The following is a 21,708-nucleotide window of genomic DNA, read 5'->3' as shown; positions in this document are numbered from 1 at the left end:
GTTTTCCCCAGATAACTCTTGGACTTTTCCACATTTTTATTCCTGACATGCAGTGTCTTCCTCTGTCACTTCTGATGTCAAAAACCAATGCATCACCAGGTACAGTGGGGCACACCTGTAATCCCAGCGGCTCAGGAGGCTGAGACAGGAGGATCATGGGTTCAAAGCCAGCCTCAGCAAAAGCAAGACTCTAAGAAATTCAGTGAGACCCTGACTCTAAATAAAAATACATAATAAGGCTGGGGATGTGGCTCAGTGGTCAAGTGCTCCTAAGTTCAATCCCTTGTACCCCACCCACCCACCAAAAAAACAACAACAACAATGTACCTGTTGTGGTTTGAATATAAAGTGTCCTCCAAAATCTCCTGTGTTAACACAGGAATGTTCAGAAGTGGAATGATTAGATAATACTGGGTAGTAACTTTTGGCAAGTGGTCGGGGGGCTGGAGGAAGTCAGCCACTGGGGGGGGTACCTTTGGAGTTTATATCTTGGCCCTGGTGTCTAGCTTTCTCTCTGTTTCCTGGCTGTCATGAACCAAGCTGGTTTTCTCTGTTATGCACGTCTGCTGTGCTGTTCTGCCTCACCTCTTGGCTAACTAGACTGAACCTCAGAAACTGTGAGCCCCAAATAAACTTTTCCTCCTGTAAGTTGTTCTGGTCATGTATTTTGATCACAATTATGAAAATCTGACTCACACAATACCCAACTCTGCCCAACTGATCTCAGCAAAATGTCCCCTGGTCATCTTATCTCACCGTTGAGAGTCTTCTCTAGCTCTGCAGTCCTGTGGCAGTTGGTTGGGCTCCCAGTCTGCAAGTGACATGTTGCACCACCCTACCAAATAGTAAGGTCTCAAAGCAGGAGTTCTTTGTATGTTCTATGACACTTGTGAGTTCCAACTGGTAAATGTTGATGGTGTGAATGAACTAAGAAATACTAGAAGCTGATGAGCTTGCCTAGATTTTCTGAGGTTTAGGGAACTTTCTCTAAGTATTTGTTTAAAAAAATTCACAGAGTCATGTCCCTTTCTTCCTCTCCTCTGTTTCTTCCTCTCCCTTTTCCCCATTATTCTCAGCAGATGGTCCCTTGGAAAAAAATCAAAGCTCTACACACCTGTATGAGGTGAGCACGTAAGAAGCTAGAATTAGGAAAGAACACCTTTTTTCTTACTCTATTAAATGGTCATCTCTTATCTCTTTGTATGTGTGTCCACATGTCTTTCCTTTCTTCTTTCTTTCATTTTTTTTTCTTAATAATGTGAGAAGCAATGGACAAGGGTTGAGAAAAGAGAATCTACAGCATTGATAGGATTAGGAAGTGAGGGCCAGTCTCAGGCTGGAAGCCAGAACTCCCTAGCAATCTTCCTCAGTTGCCACCTTCCCAAACCACAGACATACACATATATATGAACACATTCCCTCCCTTCAACCCAACAAGTGCAGGACAGAAATAAATGAGCCTCTCTGTGTGCTAAAAGAAGACAGAGAAATGGCAAGGTAGATTTCATGTCCAAAAAGTTACTCACTGTTGCAATAAAAAAAAAAAAAAGAGGAGGAGGAGGAGGAAAAAGAAATGCCAGAATTTTGTGGGTATAGCAAAAATGTTGAAGTTTATATATGCTTGAAAGAATATAAAAATGATCTGGCCTGAAGAGTAAAAGACATTATAGAGAAGAAAAAGAAAACAAGACAAAAAAACCCCAATAACCATTGAAGATTGTCACTCTGAAGCTTATTTTGACTTCAAAACCACTATTTTGTCATAAAATAAAACTCCCTATTAAGAAATTAATTTTAAATATCTTCTTCATAAAGAAACACATTATCATCATTAAACATCCCAGAAATGTAGGAATATCAACTATACATAGTTCTACCATTTAATATATATTTTCTAGGTTTTTCAATGTGTGCTTTTTGCTTTCTTTTGACTTTGCTAAGATATTGATAAAATCATCAGATTAGGTTTTGTTTGATAACAGGACAAAATTATAAATATAAATACTTGTTAAATCTTTTTATAAAGAAAAGTAGTAAGGATCAAATGGAGTTATATAGACATTGTTTCTTATACCACAACCATATTTAAATGCAGGAAAATCCGTGCAGAAAACATTTCAGGTGTTCAGTCCTAGCAGTCTTCCTTATTCTAGAGAGCAAGGAGGAGCCTTGTAGCAGGTGGTAGCAGTGTGTGTGAGTTGGTTTCCTGTCAGGAGTTTCTCCCAGCAGAGTTCATTACTACTTTATAGAAAGTAATGATGTATAAATTATCCTTTTGTCCTCTCTTCATGTCCATATTTGATAACAGCTTTGAGATCTGTGCATCTAAAGAAAGAAAGGACAGATCAAAAGTTCATCAACTCTCTGATTTGGGTACAAAGAACCAACTCTGGTTCTTTAAGCTCTGATCTTTTATTTCAATAGATTTTGTATTTTAAAATAGTCACATGTGTGTCTATTCCCCCCTCCCCTTTTCTCCCCAGAGAGAACTAGATGTCCTTACTTACTTCCTATAGACACTTAGTGTTTTAGGAAAGTCCCATTTCAGCAGAAGTTTGATTTTTCCCATGAAGTCTCATTTTATTCCTGGTGATATACATACTCTAATGTTTGGTGACTCTAGACCAATCCATACAGTTTCTGTATGTTTTATTTTTCAATCCACTCTATTTAGCACAGTGTCTGGATATGGTAAAAACACAATTTAAAAAGTGCTCACCTTTTAATTAAATTGTCTTGCTTAGAAATTTCTCTAATTTCAGGACCAGTCTGAGACCTTGCAGTTGGTGTCTGAGTCTTAAGAGTATAACTATAAAGAAAATAAACCCTTTAAGTTCAAAGAGGGGTTTGCTCAATATAACAGACACATATGTCTAAAGTCATCTAAAAGGAGTCATGAATTAGTCAAGGATCAGCCAAGTGTTTTCAAATTCTATAATGTTTCGGTAACTTTCATATTCAATTATGAGCTTCCTGGAGAACAGGACCAATGAGAGTCTAGCGTGTACTTAGTATACACTCTGTGTACTAATGGGTTGATATAAAATCCTGACTTTGTAGGTTCAATTAGTAAAAAAAAGAGTAGGTGGGCTGGGGATGTGGCTCAAGCGGTAGCGCGCTCGCCTGGCATGCATGCAGCCCGGGTTCGATCCTCAGCACCACATACAAACAAAGATGTTGTGTCTGCCGAGAACTAAAAAATAAATATTAAAAATTCTCTCTCTCTCTCTCTCTCTCTCTCTCTCTCTCTCTCTCTCTCTCTCTCCTCTCTCACTCTCTCTTTAAAAAAAAAAAGAGTAGGATCAGCTGTCTGAAATTATGGAGAAAGAAGTGAATCCAGACACTTCATGAATGGTATTATTTAACAATGTGCTATCACCAGTACACAGTCGTCCCTCCTCATCAATAGGGATACATTCCAAGATATTCCATGGATTCCTGACACCTAAGAGAATACCAAACCCTATATATACTACATTTTTCCTATACATACCTACCTTTGATAGAGTTTACTTTATGAGTTAGTAAGAGATTAACAACAGTAACTAATGATAAATTCAACAGTTATAACAATGCACTGTAATGAGAGATATTTAAAACTATGACTGGTTTATTTCTGGAGTTTTCTACTTACTGATATTTTCAGATATCAGTTAACCTCAGGTTACTGAAACTGTGGACAGTAAAAACACAGATAAGGAGAGACTACTGTGTACTGTTGGATCCCTGATAGGCATAGGTGACAGCTGAGTTGAAAGAAAGTGTCATGGATGAGGGCTGGTAAGAGTCCTGTGCTCAGATTTCTTCCACAGCCCTTTGGGGCCCAGTTATGTAAGTGACCATCATGGTATCTGCTAATAATCCATCCTAAAGTTTAGCACTTTTCATTCAAGAGGTAACAAGCAAAGCAAGGGAATTCAGGATTGAAGGAAAATGTACCCAGACCAATCTGAATGAAGGAAACCATAACTGGGCATAAGGCAGTGGTGAATTCTTTATTAATTCCAAATTCAGTGAATTCAGATTGAAATAATTCATTCTTAGACTTGGCTATTTAAGAACAACCACATGAAGCTGAAAATTTTCCCCATTCAAGGTAAAGAATTGTTTAATAAGGGCCTCTGGAAAATAATGCCAGTTGAATTTTAATAAGTACAAATAAATAAGTAACAAAGCCCTTCTCACTGGCACGCAGGGACTTGTGGTGTCACAGAATAAAAAGCAAGTAAACTCAATACAGGCGTCGAAATTACTTATAAAAGTATTCTAGCAAAGATTCAACAAGAAGGAGTGTAATACCTTCTGGGTGTCAAGAGCCATTTTAAGAGGTGGCTAATGCTTTTGGGCTTAGAAAGAGTCTGAAAAGACCTCCCACATTAAGAGCACAGACTGTCCCCAACTTTCAGGCAGGTCATGTTGTGAAACGTAAATGATGTGTTTGGCATTTGGGTTTCATTTTTCCAGACTGATGGTAATAGAAGAGAAAGCACTGGACCCAGTGTCTTTAAAGCAAGGAGGTGGGTCCAAGGGCCTCAGTGAGGGAGAGGGCTTGAGGTGCCCACTCTGCAGGTGGGGTGGAAGTTCTGTATGCCTGAGGTGCCAGGACCAGACCTGTTGCTCCTGGGACAAGTGCTAAGTCTTTTGAATGAGACATAAGTGAAGCTCAGCTCTAGCTCTGCTGCCTTTCAGTGGCTTGTCTTTGAGCAAGTTACTTCTTTGAAAGTTTCTTCCTCTAAAACAGGAAAAGCAACACAGACCAGTGTGGCAGACTTGAGATCACGTGAGGACCTTCAGTTCAGTGTGTCCCAACTCTCTCTTATCCTTTGGAACTTGTTCCCTTTAATCTTCAACCAATCCATTAGCAAATACTGTAGTTCTATAGTTTTTACCTCTTAAATATCTCTGCAACATTTCCATTTACTTCTACCCCCACTGCCTACCCTGAGCCAAATCTCACCACCATCTCTGGCCATAGAACCTTAATGTGTCCTACTTTCTCCCACCTTGACATTCTCATAAGGACTAGCCTGTGCCCAGTATTGTTCCCCTCTATGCCATTCTTGACAGGGCAAGAGCTCTTGAGAGCTCTTTAAAATGCAAACCCGATCCCTCTGCTCCTACTTAAAATCATTCAATAACTTCTCTTTGCCCTTTGGATAAAAACCAAACTCCTTCACCTGAATTTTAATGCTTTGCACTTCCTGCAGCTCCTGTCTCTTCCTCCGTCCTCATTCATAACACTTTTCTCTGTCCAACTTCACCTACCTGTTGTGGCTAATTTATTCAGGTCACTTCCATGAATAACACTTGTCTCCTGGGCTTGAGATGCATTTCCCTCATTGTGCCCTCTGCAAAATCACCTGGCTAACTCCCTTACCCACTGCCCTCTCCAAGGTCAACCTTGACTCCTTTGGTTGTAGACCTTCCTGATTTGAACCTGTTAGAATTCCAATAGCAACACCCAGGACTTCCTTGCATTGTAATGAATAGTTTAGTTCTCTGATTTTTCTCCTGGGGTAGAAGGCTGGTGCAGCTAGTGAAGGTGTAGTTTTGGATTATTTAGGTTAGATTTTGGCCTCTATCCCCTATTTGTCAAATTGCTCATCATATTTATGACTCTATTTTCTCAGCAGTGAAATGGAGAGAAATAATTATGTCAACCTCAGAGTCTGTGAGATTTAATTGAGATAATATGTACACCCTTAAATGCATAAATGTGTGTGCATTTATAAAGATTTAAGTGTATTGACTGATACATACAAAATAAGTTTTCAATAAACTGAGATACACGTTTAATGGGTACTTACTACGTACAAATATATTGTTATTGTGTACTTTATTTAGAGACACGGTCTCACTGAGTTGCTTAATGCCTCGAAGTTGCTGAGGCTGGCTTTGAACTTGGAATTATCCTGTCTCAGCCTCTCAAGAGGCTGGGATAAAGCGCCTGGACCACCACCCTCAGCTTGCTTTGCATTCTTAAAGTGAGAAGTTTATGCCTAGGACTGTTTTCCTCTTTTTCTTCATTTCCCATCAACTTGGTAAGATTAGTGACCCCAGAGTGAAAAGTGTTAATACAGGGTTCACTTCCTATTTGTTCATTTTCCAGTCCAGTCTGAGTATTCTTTAGGTATTGCATAAAGATATAAAGTGGATGAGAAGTGGGCATAGAATGTATTACATGTATACAGCACATTCCTGGCCAATCAGCAGTGTATCTCTTCCCATGCTGGTAGTAGATTTTTGCCTCTCTACCGTTCTGTTGTCCTTGTCGTTACTGAGCCACTGGCTGGGAAGCCCAATGTGTTGAGTCTCAAGCAGGAAGCGCATTCAGCAAAGAAAATTCTGTAGTATACAAGTAAATAGTAAATTCAAGCATTCTCAGCTTCCTATTTCACTCTGAAAAAAAAAAAACTACAGGTTTTGTTTTTTAAGAAGGAGTCACCAAATACATTTCAAAGACAAAACTGCAAATTAGTGCTGCATGAGGTACTTGACATTCTTTTTATTGGTGCAGAATAATTAGACATGCACAGAACATACCGTATGTGACATTTTTTTAAGGTCTTGGGAGGAGATGAAAACAAGGAGCTTCCCACTTTCATGGGCCGTTAAGTTTTTGTGAAAACATGGTTTAGGAAAAATCAATAAACACCGTACCTTGCCAGTGAATTTTGTGAGGGTGTCCTTATTATCTAGTAGTTGCCAGGTTTTAAAAGAGTTCTTGTCATTTTGATTCTCAGATGAGTCACTGGGGCTCTTGCCCCCAGAGCACTTTATTATGATTCAGTGCAAAGGACTGGGAAGGCTGGGGCTTCCGGGAGTGAGTGTGTCGGTGGGGGTAGCAGTGGCTCCGCGTTGGCATGAGGCTTAATTGACACCTTTGATGTAGACTAAGACAGAACCCGCACCTCCCACTGCTGCTGGGAAGACGTCAGCCTTACGCAGAAAAGACATCTGCTGATGAATCCTGCATCTCATTCAGCTGCTCGGGGCGCAGCCTTAGCCATCCTTAACTAATCCAACCGCGTCCCTACTTCGGCTGGTGCTCGGCTTAGTGCTAAGAGGAGATCTTGCCTCTTGCTATTGTCAGGTCAAACACTGTGTCCATGTTAGAACTCATTGAAGGTAAGTGGAATGCACTGTCACTCTCCCTCCTGGAAAGTGTCTGTTGTACACCTCCAGAGTGTATGTGTCTCCTGCCTGGTTCTACCTTACTCAGTGTGGACTGTAATGTCATTTTTACAAGTAAAATAGAGGCAACTTTATGTGTCTTGATAAAAAAAAATCTGTCTCTAGGTGTTTTATCTGTTCTTAAAGGCAATGCTGCTTAGAGAAAAGAATTGCTTATTTGAGTTCTGTGGGTTTATCTCAGTTTAATGACAATAGTGTATTCTAATTATCAAAAGTTGAGAATCAGGCAGAATTCCAGTGATTTGAACCTGCTAGAGAACAGCTTTAATTTTCAATGGCAGCACAGACAAACTGTGAGGAGTTCTTCAGTGTCTGTGGCCACCAGAATCAGGCTGGTGGATGACTAGGGAACACATGGACTCAGGAACTTCCAGAAGTGATCAAGTAAGTAATTATTTAAAAACAAACAAAAAAACCCACAGTGATCTGAGGATGTACCTTGTGAGCTGTGCTAACATTAGCTCCTACTGGGTTAGCATGGGGCATCTAAAGAAAAGGAGGAATCTCACCGAAAATGTCTTAACCACACTTTTAAATTCTCTGTTGGCACAGATAAAGCTATTATTCATACTTTCATCAGAAGTTGTAAAAAGTACATTTTAAAAATTATTACGTAACCTGCAGCTCTATTAAACACAGGATTCACAAAATAGTGAGTTTCTGAAGACAGTTATCCCTCTAAGGCTTTTCTCCATGATACAGATAAATGAATATCTAAATTTTAGCAGATGTCCCTCTCTGTTTGTTTCTCTGAAAAGATGAATTGTCATGAAAATTATTTAACATGCCATTTTTCTCTCTGTGTGATTCTTTGTATTTCTAGTTAATGGAACCCCTGGTAGTCAGCTCTCTACTCCTCGCTCGGGCAAGTCGCCAAGCCCATCACCTACCAGTCCAGGAAGCCTGCGGAAGCAGAGGGTAAGGAAACAAGCAAGCTACCTGTTTAAGTTCTGTCTGAGCCTTGATGCAAGAAACAAATAGTGCTGCTTGTCTCTAGGGAATAACCACGCCAGGGCAGGGGGTGACAATACTGGGTTACTTACCATTGCTATGGTGTAGTGAGAACACTGGGTTTTTAATTTCTCCATCATCTTGGTCCAGATCTTAACTCTAAAGAGAATGACATTGGCTGCTTCACTTTTAAATACCTTCCTCTTTTTTTTTTTCTTTTTTGTTTTAAATGCACAGACTTTATAAGCACTCGTTTTTAAACTTCCTTAATGGTAATGAATTTTATTAGATAGCATCACTGATTACCAGCCCCTTCAGGAAAAGGAAGAATACTGTTTTGGGATGGAGGGTCCTGGTGGGGAGTTGCTGTGTGGCTTAGAATGGTGTTCCAGAGCAGCCAGGAGCTCCTGGGATAGGGGGTGGGTACATAGGCTAAATGGTTTTGTGAATGAAACCCGTATTGAGCTCATGCTCTCTCATCTCTACTTGTATTTATTTTGAGCCTCTTGTGTAATAAGAGAGAAATTGGCTGAGCTTGGAGAACAAAGTGAAAAAGTTGCAAAACAGTGTTAGTTTTTGCATGTTAAGGAACAGAGTAAGAGTTAGCTCTCCATTCTGGGTGGAAGGACTACTGTTCTGTCCCCTCACAGCCTGTCCTGTTTGACCTTTCCAGTAACACCAAGACAAGAATAAGAGAATTGGAGAGGGGGATTGGGGAAGGTTCAAGGAAGGATAGAAGCCTCTCACGATTTTGATTTCAAAATTAAGGTCAGGGGAGGGCGTGCCCTTAGGAGAGTTTATTATGATGATGGTCACCGAATGTTTTAATAAGCTAGGTTCCTCATGGCTATTGCACCCAAATACTGGATTCTTGAATTTGGTTTCTTTTGTTGTGTTTTTTAAAGTGACACTTCTTGATTCCATAAATTTAAGCTTCACCCAAAATGGAAGCCCCTCTCTTCAAGTCCCCTGCCCAGATTGGGTCTTTAGGCTGACAGAACTATTGGCCATCTCAACATCGGGGAGAAGGGGGACTTGGTCAGTTCCTAGTCCCACTGGAGCCTGTAGCACCAGGTGTCAGGCTTTATTATCTTTCTCCACTTTATTATCTTTCACCTGGCATCAGGCTGAACTTGTTTAGATTGTTGAATGAAGCTTCTATATGGGCATTATAAAGTCCAGAATCATTAACAAATAATCAAAGAAGAATTGGCCAATTTTGTATAATCTCCTAAAGCCCTACCCATGAGTGAAGAAAGAGCCTGTGTGGCCATTCTTTTCATATAAATGTCACCCAGTAAGACTCTAATCTTATAGGGATTGTATTAGATACAGCACAATAAGGATCCTCTTTCAGAAAAGTTTCCCACCCTGTCTCTAACTAAATGGAGGCTTTGGAGAGTACACCTAGCACAGAAATCCCCCTTTATTCTTTGATCCAATTAAATTCAGATTCCAAATTTATTTATGTAGCTCACATTTAGTTGTTGATGTTGATATCAAATTAAGAATGATTGAGAATCCCTGCTACAGATGCAAACTGTTTGTTGATAGTGAAGACCCCTCCATATTGGGATGGAAAGCTTTGCTCAGATGTCCTTTGTTGGCAGAATGAAGTTGAAACGTGCATCTTTGCCCTCTGTAGTCTCTGCTTCACTAGGATTTGTCCAACTGAGGCAGAAAATTTCCATCTGGCTGTGTAGTCATTGGCTTATATAATGAACATTTTTAGCACTTGGGAAATGATTATAAGGTGTGGTTCTCTGACAGATCCTTCATTTTGCCATTTAAACTACCAAGACAAGCATCATCCTTGAGAGAGAGGAGAAAGAGATCCCATTTGAGGTTTTTTTTTGGGGGGGGGAGGGTGGGGGGGTGCTTTTCACCATCTGAAAACATTTATTAAGCACATGTTGTGAGCAGGACACTGGATATATTCAAAGATGGTTTGGTTTCCAAGCTTATGAATCTAGCTGTATCCATTCAAAGATGATTCTATTTTCGAGCCTTTGAATTTATGAACATCCTCCATCTATGTTCCATGTCAGTGCATGGAGATGTTCCCAGCTGCCTTAGTGAGACGGCTTTCATCTTGGTGTGTAGACAACTACATCAAGTAACCCCTCCCAGTTAAAATGGGCCGAGAATATCCCTAAAAACTGATCCTGTTTCAAATTTTGCTAATATCCTTCTCAAATGGTTGGCTATACTCCTATGCAGGAAATACCGAAATAAGTGAAAGATGGTGTGTGCTAAAAGAAGAGACTTCAAAGAATAAATTAACTTTTTTATTGCAAATTAGAAAACAGTAGCTACTTCTATTTTTTCCTTCTGTGTTGCCTAGCAACATAACCAGGAAAATGAGTTGGCTTCCCCCATCTCAATACACACATGCACACACACATATATACGCTTCTTACCCCTTTTAAAGTAGAGGAATGTAAAAATGTTTTTTTAAAGGAATATTGAGAAATTTGACTGCCTTCTTTACAAATAATAAAACCTATATTTTTACTTGTACTGCAATTTAATCAGCTGTTTTTTTTCTTAAAATCATGTTTATATGTTACTTCTTCTAATGTTTTTAAATAGTCTTTATAAATGAAGAGTCTGCATAAACATATTTGTGGCACAAAGTAGCTCCCCTCCCCCAATTTTTCTAACACCGTTACTTAAATGTCTGTCTAGAAGTTTCTGGATAGTCACAGAATGGGCTCCTGGAGGCTCTTCTCCCATCCATGAACTTTTTCTTGGTCCCATTTCTTAAAACATCAGGGCAAAAATACGTTATGTTGTGTAGGTTGAATGAAGCTCACCTTTATACTCCCACATCACTGACTTTAGTAGATTATCTGATCAGTCAGATGATGTGAGGAGTGGGTGGTACAAAATGGGGGGGGGACCCAATGTAGACTCTCTCTGCAGATCTGAGCTGGTTGCTTGGCTACGAACAGAGATCTAATAGCAGAAAAGGGCAGGAGGGAAGAAGCGGGGTGGTGACGAGCAAGTGGTTAGGGGCCAGGGAAGGAGCATTGGGAAAGGGTGGGGGTAATTATGCATTCTTCCTATCATCCAAACATAAAATTTTGAGAAGGCAGTGTTTGTTGGGTTTATACTCTGTGTAAATGCAACACCTGAGTTGCTGCTCTGGGACAAGAATATGCTGAATGCCTTCAGGGGCTCCTGCTAAATTATTTTGTGAGGTAAGCACATTCCTCTTATACCCAGAATGGGAAGGAAAATGTTCATGGAAGAATTGCGTAGACACAGAGTGGCCAAGTTGGTCTTGAAGATTTCTGGGGCCAGAGCTCAACTGGACGTGGCAAGCAAAAGTGTATAAATAGATCAGGCAACATTTTTTTTCTGGCTGATAAGGTGACATCTGCATCATTTTGTCTATGTAGATGGTTTTTCTGTTGTTATCTTTCCTCTTCTGCAAAGCCGGTGACTTTAGAAGGTCTAATTATATTAGAAACCAAGGATGCCCATTCAGGGTTGCTCCTAGGAGAGCAACGGGGCACCCACGAAAGCCAAGTAAACGAATCTGTACCGCCCTTCATCTTACAGGACCTGTATCGTCCCCTCTCATCGGATGATTTGGACTCAGTAGGAGACTCAGTGTAAAAGACACATGGAGCAATGTATATGGTTTGTGATTGGGTGAAGGTTCACGTTTCCTAAGCAAAAGTCTAACAGCAAAATACACAAAAGAGTTTTGCATACTGTAAAATAGTAAAAACCAAATTATACAAAATACAATACATAGGCATTTTATATTCATGATATTTGTCCTTGAAGGAAAGATTTTTTAAAAAAATATCTCCTCCATTTGATTTGATTAGGGGGAGTTTCAACACAATATTGCTCAATTGCCGAGATTTTTATGTGAGACCTGGCTGTAGATAAATTTCATATATGGACCCAATATTGAATACAGGAATATGCTAACAATGTAGCATTATAGAGTCATCATTTCCACAGATGTAGCTTTCTTTTTTAATTGTAAGAAGATATATATATATATCTATATATATATATATAGATATATATACACACACACACACACACACATTTTTTCTGTACTTATTGTAAAGCAGATCAAAATGGCATTAGCAAACACATTTTTTCCTTAAAGTTGTATTCTTTTTCAAATTTGGATGACTGGTTTTTTAGAGCTACTTTTATTATAAAATAATGAAAATATTCAATTTTTTTCTTTATAAATGGAAAAAGCTTCTTAGATTTTGTGGGTTAATATATCTAAGGGGAAAAAACTCATGTCAAGGACATATCTCTTCAAGATTACCATTGGACATTAGGAACTTGTTTTTGTCAAATAAATTTTATTTTTTTAAAGTTGTCTTTTATTGGAAACAACATAAATATAGCTTAATCTGTATGGAAATATGAAGAACTTATTCAATGGCATTGCTATAAATGATATAATTCTTCCTTACAACTATATATGTGATTTTTAAATGTGTAAAGCCTGCAGTTAGGATTTTTTTTTTCTTATAACACACAGACCTTTAAAAAAATGCCTAGACTTTAAAAACAAATTCATTTTGAGAGTAAAAATTCCTTGAAATGGTGCTGTATAAATTAAGCTAAAAATATCTAATTGTTCATTTTGATAAAACCTGAATTTTGCTGTTGTTTTGGAAATGTTCGTATGCAAAACTCCTTTTGTGTTATACCAAGTAAGTCTATAATTATAACCCATTGTCAAACATTAACCTACTAATTCTGCTCTCAGTCTTCTATTTTAAAAATTATAGTCAGCTTTGCTTAAATATAAAACAATTATTTTAAAACCTGAATGTTAGAAATTAATTTAATGTGTATGGTCTATTATGTGTAAGCCATATCCTGTGATCATTTACTTTTACTAGTTCAAACACTAATAATTTTAGACTTAGAAAGCATGGTTTTGATATTCTCCAGGCTTGACATATCTCAGTAGGTGATAAATTTAAAATGTATTATGCCATTTGGGGGATTTTACTTGAAATTTTTTTTCAAATTTTACTTCAAAACAATTTTCAAACATTTGATTCAAGATGGAGAGAAATTCAGTTGTCATACACTGTTTTAAATGTTATCGATTTATCTCCTTGGTAAATTGTTCAACTAGCAAATTTTACCATCTGGTTTATAGTTACCTATGTTACCATCTCACTTTACAAGTGAATTAAATATTCCAACCAAAAGAAGCAAAAAGAAAAATGTCCAGGCAATCTAACAGCATTTGAAAACTTAGCCCTATAATAATTAGTGCCTCATTATCCTGTCTGCTGGAGAGAAAGACACTTCTCTGGCAGGTTATTCGAGAACTGCAAACTGAACCATTCCATCTTGAAAGAACAGTTCATAATAATACCTGTTCCAGACCTCAGGTTTTAAAACTGTTTCCAATAGAAATGAACAGAGACTCCTGCTGAGATCAAAAGGCTGCTTTGTCTTAGCTGAAACAGTAAACATCTGTGAGGCTGCCTCTGCTGGTGTCTGTTTTAGTTATGTCTTTGTAAAATGCATTACTTAATACAGTCGAGTCCGTAAAAGATTAGTATGTATTTGACTAAACTGTCAAAAATGCAGAGAAAGCAGTGGAACAGTTAACTTAAATCTGGTGGGGTCAGATGGTCCAGAACAAAAATAAATTCCAGTAATTTCAACTTCCCTGCACTGTCAATCTTACGGACAACTACTGCTAAGAGAGGTCCAATAAATGCTATTTGTTCTGTATAAGTGGCAGATATTGCCAATTGATATAAAGCCCACAGCTTTGTTTAGACATGGCAAAAAGAAACTGGACTTATACTAATTGCCGATAGATATCATGGCCAACTTTCCATTCAAGCTGTTCCAAGGGAAATGCTATTCCACAGCATTTAATCTTTTGAACATATGACTTTTATTAAAGGACTGTTCAGGGGCAATATATATCATTTACTTTTTGAAACTAAAGTCCCTCCAAGATTGAAATAGCACACCACTTATAGACTTTGAGATCTTTTTCTATGCAGGGCATAATTCTATTACACAAAAGCAGAAATAGAAAATCCTTAGCAACAAACCATAAGTTTTCAGTTCATTGCTGGAACCAAATTGGTGATTTATAGGCACTTAAGATTTGCTTACTTACAGAATTCTTTTGCAAAATTAGACACTGAATTTTAAAATTGATCTACTGAGCAGGAGAGCACTCCAGCAAAAGTCATGCATTTTTTTTCTTTATAGTAATCCTTAAAAGTGCTTTGAAGCCATTGTGCTGTCGTTGAAAGTTTGAGACTTTCTCATTTACACTCACTTTTTATTTCTTAGACATAGATATTGTAGAAAAAGATATTAGAAATATTTCCCTGCTTTCAGCATTTTAGAAGTGTAAAACCTAGTAATATACAAAGTGTGGAGTCCAGTGCAAACTCAAATGACTATAGGTCTGAAAGCCATGTGGGATATTCTTCTTTGTTTTGCCTAATCAATTAAGCCGGGAGAAATTTAAAGTGTTCCTATAATGCCATAGGCTTTTAAGAAGATTCAGGGCCACCCATCTGTGTATATCCCTGTGTAAATATATTAGCTTATCTAAATATTTCAAGACCAAGTAACATTTTGTAAAACATTTGAATAAGCATTAACATAACCCGAGTTAACCAGCAGGGATATTCTAATTGCATCTACTGCAGATCTATATATGATGGGCCTTTTCTTTTTTTCCAATGAAAAAAAAATGTATAAAAGTCACATCTCTAAATAAAAGTGAATGACAATAAAGAAGAATATTCCTAAAAAATGAGTCCATATATTTTGCCTATTGGACTACTAAATTTTTCATAGTGGCCATATATCTGTACAGATGTGTGGGTGTTTTGTGATTTTTCAGGGCTCAGTGTATTCCTGAGTGTGCCTATGTAAGTATTCATGTATGTGTATAGACCATAAATAGCAAAGTATGGTGTTTGTGACACAGTCTTATAAGTTACTGGCTCTTGTAGAATCATACGTAAACCTTTATGTCATAAAGTGCTACGCTGTTGACATATCATTTGGGACGTATTTAAGGTCAAAAACTGTTTGCTAAACTTGTATGACAAAATAGTTCAATATTCAGATGTACCGATTTATAAAAAAAAAAGGAAAATGAAATCCAGATAAACAAAAATTGAAATTCAGACAAATCCAATATTGTGTTAACTATTAAATAACACATTAATATTTACATTTTAATGTCTTGGTGTTTGATTCTTAAAATGATTGAGTATTATAACTGATATTTTCCTATTTTGTGTGTGTATTGGTGACTGTAGTGATTGTCAATCAATATTCACTACAAAATAAAACGTTGATTTGTAGAGTTGTACGTAGAGGAGTATTATGTTAAACCAAATACTCCAAAGTGTGTTTAATTTGAAGTAAGCTTAATAACAAAGCCAGATAACCTGTAAGGCAATTCTGTATGTTCTTTTAAACCATTATTCTAAACTGTTGACATATTTTGAATATACTTGCTATATGTGTGTATATATCCACATAAATATATACACACTTGAAAATGCTAATTGATCGAATTTACTGTGTGTACATTTGCTCATTTATGCATATTTTTGTTAGCCATGCTATCACCTCTAATTGTGCATGTATGTGACAACTGTATTTGATTGAGATATCCCACAGTGGTATAGTGTGAAAATTTGAGATATTCTGAATTTAATATACCAATTGCCTGGTAGAGTTTGCTCTGCTGTCAGCTGAAAAATATTTGTAATTTTGTGCCTGTAATGCATGTGGAAAACATAGGAAGTCAGAGGACCTTACGGTAATTTTTAAGGGTGCATGATATATGTGTCTTTAAAATGTGGTTCATTTTAGTAAAGATGATGGATAAATTCCAAGATAGTATAAATGATGCATGTAATACATGGGTGTTTGTATTATATATGGCCACAAAATGTTTTTGAAGCCAGGGTAGTATCAGAAGGTTTATGGGAAAAGAACTATGAAAGTTCATTTTCTTTTGATGTGTGTTTTGAGGAGTTTATACTCATCCACAAGCAAGGAATTGAGTTCATTTTTTTCTAAGGTTTCTTTACTTTGAAATACATTATGAATGTTATAAATTTGGGTAAGCTTTTTATAAAGAGGTGACATACTTTCTGCTTACAATATGAGTTGCTTGGATGTGTATTCTCCTCTTAAAAAAAGAGCATTTGGTTTTAAAAATATTTTGAACAGCGATATATTTTAATCCATCATTTCAGGCCATCAGCAGAGTTTTGTAGAGCCAAGAACTAATGAAATGTTTCATTGAACTACCCAGTTTTGAAAGTTCCATCACTTTGTGCTGTGGTTTCATTGTAAAATGTACCTTGTGTTTCACAACGGACCATGTTATTCCTCTTGAAGTTGACTTTGTGACACTTACCGTCTTAGAATAATTATATAATAAACAGGAAAAACTGCCTATGTTGTTCAGTGAGTTTTTTTCAGAAAACTTGATGAATAGATTTTGGAATTAAAATGATGGAATGGGGTAAAGATGACTTCATCACCATGTAGATAGCATTCTGTAATTAGATCAACAAGTGATGCTTGAGATGCTGCAGAATAGCACTGTGTGACATCCAAAGTCTAAAATACAATAAAAGCAAAGTAAGAAAATTATGTGATGAGGAATTCTGTTTCAGTAGGTTGCATTAAATTAGTAATATGCCTTCCTCTGAGGCTTGGTTTAAGGGTAAATTTGTTGGACAAATTGGCAACTGGTTGAAAAATAGAAATTAACATGCATTTTTGAAACATATTACCTGTGTCCTGGGTTTAAAGGTCTCTTTTTATCAAGGTCATCTAATTTGCAGAAGAAAATTTTACATGTGTACATTTTTATGTGGATGTGTATGTATGCAAGCTATTTATTTTAAAAGCATGGATAAATAAATATATTTAATAAATATATTATAGTTAAATAAATAATGATAATACCTGATCAACTTTAGCTTAGAACAAAATTCATAACATAGTTCATTCATATTATAGTATAGATGAGAATAGAAAATTCTTCTGGTCAAGTTAGAAAAAATACTTTACATTAAAACTGTTATAAGCTGGGTGACTCAGGATGCTGAGGCAGATGGATTCAAGGCTAGCCTCAGCGGTTTAGTGAAGACTTAAAAAACCTGGTGAGACCCTGTCTCAAAATAAAAAAGGACTGAGGATTTTGAACCTTAGAATCCATTGGCTCTAACTGGCTGTATTTCTTTTGTCCATGATAAATTTAATCAGTGGTCCACAGCAATAATGGTACAGCTGGAAGGAATGTTTCCAGATTTACAAAATTTCCACAGGATATTCATACTTTCTCCTTAATAGAACCAGAACTTAAAGTAAACATAGCAGGTGCCTGGAAGAACAGTGAGCTTCCTCATTAGAGGTTGGGAATCCCCATTTGAGAGAGCTACTCTATCCAGAGGGAATACATGAGATGACTTCCTGGTCCTCACCCAAACTGTGATCTCATGAAGAGTAACTTGTCAGCAGACATATCGTAGCTACCCAGTGGCACAGTTTTTTCAAGACAAATGGTTCAGATTGAGAGTTTATAGATATTGGCCTGAGTATAGTGATTAGCAAATAGAGACAAAAAAGACCACCCAATACAACAAACAGATGGATATAATTGTAAATAAATGCATTGATTTTTTAAAAAATCTTAGCTCCCACTGCTTTACTAGCATAGACAGTATTCCCATTTTCATTTTCTCCTCCTCAGTTAACCAAATCTTTATGAAATTTAGCATCTTCATTAATTTTTTAATACTCACTGTTATTATATACATGATTGCCTACATCATAAAGTTTATTTTAGATTGAACATATTATGAAGAATGCAGATAAAAGAATTTGGAAAAAGGCATTTCCTTTGTGCCTTGTTTCAAAAAAGGGGTTCTTATTAGTCATTGCAGATTGATTGATGTCATAAAGTTATTTTGTAACCCCTTGGGGACTCAATGAATGGGTGGTTTTTCTGTGTTACTTAAGATCCTACTGGTCTCAAGCTCTCTACACCAAAATTGCTATTTAATGTTGTTCTCTCAGGTCATCTTCAAAAAGCATCTGTAGACCTAAATCCAAGATTACCAAGAGAGTTGTTAGAGTTTGTTAAATATGTATGATTTATGTTTCCTTTATAAAGTTGATCCAGAAACTAATGACAGTGACCAATTGATTTCTAAATTCCTTTTAACTGTTTTCTAAATCAACATTAACTATAGGCCAAGAAACAATGTGACATGGAAATAGTACAATTCTCTAGCCAAAACTAAAGCTATCTGGTGAGATCTGTGTACCTCTATTGTAATCAGTTGGATATTTTCCATATCTTGAAGCAGAATGGACCCCAGCTGGGTGACAACATTAATACAAGTGGCAGGAGGAACTCATAACATTTAAAATGAACTGTTTTTTTAAATACATAGTCATCAGATACATCTTGGTAAAATGTGGTTAGAGCTGTTATGTCAGCTTTCTCACTTACTTCAAAAAGTGCGATGTGTTCTCCATCTGTTTTCGCAATCCTGAGCTAACTAGCTACATTTAGGATGTGTTCTTACTTAGGGCCATTCTTTTATGAAGGTGTGCCATAAAAGCATCCAGGTGTCAGCAACCTGCCCAAATGGTTCCCATTAAGCCTGCTTGGAGGTGATGACATTTCAAATGTCACAACACCTCTCAGAGCTGCTAATTGCATTAAATTCTAAAATAACTGTATGCTTTGTGCTCTACACCCAGATGCCATGGAATTAGCAAACTGACTGAGCAAACTTAAAATCTTATCAGCATGCACCTTCTAAAATGTTTTTTTTTCTGCTCAGAAAATCTAAATAGGTCAATCTGTCAATCTGTTTCATTTAGAAACAATCAAAACTATAGTTGGGCTTTTCAGTCCCCCCCCCCTTTTTGGGGTACTAGGCATTAAACTCAGGGTCATTCAACCACTGAGCCACATCCCCAGCCCTTTTTTGTATTTTATTTAGAAACAGGCTCTCACTGAGTTGCTTAGCTCTTCGTTAAATTGCTGAGCACTGGCTTTGAACTCATGATCCTCCTGTCTCAGCCTCCTGAGCCACTGGGATTACAGGCGTGCACCACCTTGACAGCACTTTCAGCTTTTATTAGTCATAAGTTTTAAAATCTGGCAAATCTCATTAGGTCAATTCTAAAGAATATGAACTTACACATTTTCTGTTAATTATTTTCAAAATCCTTCATTCAGACTTATGGGTAATAATCAAAAGGTTTCAGGAGAGTCTATGTTACTATATTTAGGTGGGTGACAGCCATACTCAAGGGCCATGTTGATTGCAGAAATGACTTCAACCAAGAGAGAAAACAAAATGTTAAGTGACAAGATAAAAATCCAAAGAATAACAGACTTTGAGAATATGAATGTAATAAAGGGGACATTTTATGTTAATAAATGTGAAGTCTTGGACTTGGTCCCAAACACTAATTTCTCAAATACAGAATAGGGTAAGGAGACACACCTGTGAGCTCAGTGGAGGGTTAAGACACATGCATCCTCAATAAAACAATGTGATCTTGAAGGGAGTTAATATTGTATTTAGGATTAAGAAAACTCTGTCCTTCTTTGCTGTGGCTGGTCAGAACACACATATAAAGCTGTATTCAATTTTAAGCATCAGCTTTAAAGAGTGCTGGAGTGTGTCTACAGGAAGGTGAAGGAGTCTTGGAGCTCTGTCACAATATGAACATCCAGAGAAGCTGGAAATATGCAAATTGAGAGAATAGACCCAGAAGTCCATGGCTGCTCTGAATACCTGCAGCACTGTCATATGAAAATGGATTGGATTTGTACTGGCTGGCTCTAAAGATAAAAGACAGAACCATCAATGGAAAATGAAGGAGGGACATGATTTTAATGTTACTTAAAGAACTTCTACTTTGTCTCATATTAATAATGCAGGGTTGCCACTGCGGGTAACAAGTTCAGTACTGTAATTTTTGACAGTACTGTAATGTCTGACTACCCAACTGAATTCTCTGTAGTGGAGAATTTGACCTATGGATGGAAGTGGGGTGGAATAGATAATATTTAAGGTCCATTCCAGTCCCTCAACTTCTTCAAACCCATAAATGGTCATGGTTATCATCTTGGAAAAGCATGTAGTATTCACCACCTTCCCTGGGAAAAAGAAGAAATAAGACCATTAGAAGTTTAATAAAGGTATTTTACTCTATTTGATCCCAATAATCAAAACAGGAACTTTCCAGAGTACTCCGGGTATAAGTAAATACATTTTTCTCTGGAAGCTGTCAGTCATCTGCTGCCTTCAGACAGTAGGAAATCTGAAATGACCCAGGGTTCATTTTCAAAAGCTCACAACTAAAGTTGAAAATAAGCAATTGTCAACATAAACAAACTTGTGTTAACTCTACTTTTTTTTTTTCCTAAACAGAAGCTAAAAACATTGAGGGATTTTTTTTATTCATGTGGCAGAGAAAACACAGCTGGCATAGTGGCAAGCATTCAGGGCAACCAACATTGGGTGGTACTGTTGAAAGTGAAATTCACTGGGTTCATTGGGTGATAAGGCAGTTTAGTGAACAATACATTTATAAAATGCTACAGTTTAAAAGATGTTTTCATGTACTTTGGGTCAGAGTTGTGTACTGAGTACCTGATGTACTTATTAAAAGAACAAGTTTTTGGAACTGAGTATATAAATCGTGGGCATATTTGCTAGGAAACACACTACTGGTCTGTTAGTTTTGGGTGCTTGATGAAAGAATGTGTCTTTGTATTCTAAAATTTAAAACACTGCATGACAAGGCAGCACCTGCCACCCCAACCCACAATGTGTCTACATAATTAAACACCATTTGTGATGCCGCTGGGAGAAATTCAAGGAGCAGAGAGCCCAGAAGAGAAGGCCTCCATGCTAGACATATCATGAGTGTTTTTGTGATCTGCAGTGACACCGGGAGATAAAGGATCTCACTGTTCTGGAAAACACATACCTTCCCCTCAAATGTGGTCATGTTAATGTTTATTTTCCCCAGTAATCAACATACTAAATGTGCCTTGTCTCAACCTCCTGTCCCAGTAATATAAATTCAAGGTTTTCAGAAACAGACATTCATGGAAGTCAGCAGAGCATGGCGTAGAAGCTTGTATGTTTACAGTCCCTCCGACAAAATGGGTTATGAATCCACAGTGAGTGTCACACTAAAACAAACTGTTTTGAGGCTAGGATCTGAATTCTCTTTCTAGCCGAACATATGCCAAATTGGTGCTACCGTTCACCCAGGGAAGCTGGATGAGAGAAGATGGTTAAAAAAGAAACCAGTTCAAGTCATCAGGCTTATTGATGGGGGATTTTGATGATCCTGGAAAATAAGGGGCATAGCATACAAATTTTATGATACTTAGGGATGTATATGAGTCATGACAAAAATTCTAGAATATTCTATAGGGAAACAGAGGCATGTTAATTATTAAATTTCATCCCAATCATGTCAACTGTCAGTGTTGATGAACTCATT

The 21,708-nt window shown here is 37.3% G+C and overlaps 1 protein-coding gene across 2 annotated transcripts in view; it reads left to right on the top strand.

The window, feature by feature from the left end:
- DCLK1 (doublecortin like kinase 1) overlaps window positions 1–21,708 on the top strand; it is a 342,359-nt gene that overhangs the window by 246,945 nt on the left and 73,706 nt on the right. The window contains exons 6-7 of one of the 2 annotated variants that reach the window (XM_081291476.1): window positions 8,018–8,112; window positions 11,713–16,609. In XM_081291476.1, coding sequence (XP_081147602.1) covers window positions 8,018–8,112; window positions 11,713–11,769 — 152 coding nt within the window. In that variant the 3' untranslated portion in view covers window positions 11,770–16,609. Of the gene's footprint in view, window positions 1–8,017; window positions 8,113–11,712; window positions 16,610–21,708 lie in introns of those variants that run through there. The other variant, XM_081291475.1, reaches the window with a different exon arrangement.

The sequence above is a fragment of the Spermophilus citellus genome (assembly GCF_964194105.1).
Source record: "Spermophilus citellus genome assembly, chromosome: 1".
NCBI classification, from domain to species: domain Eukaryota; kingdom Metazoa; phylum Chordata; class Mammalia; order Rodentia; family Sciuridae; genus Spermophilus; species Spermophilus citellus.
Note: the sequence above shows the minus strand (reverse complement) of the source record. Positions and strands in the feature narration are given on the sequence as shown.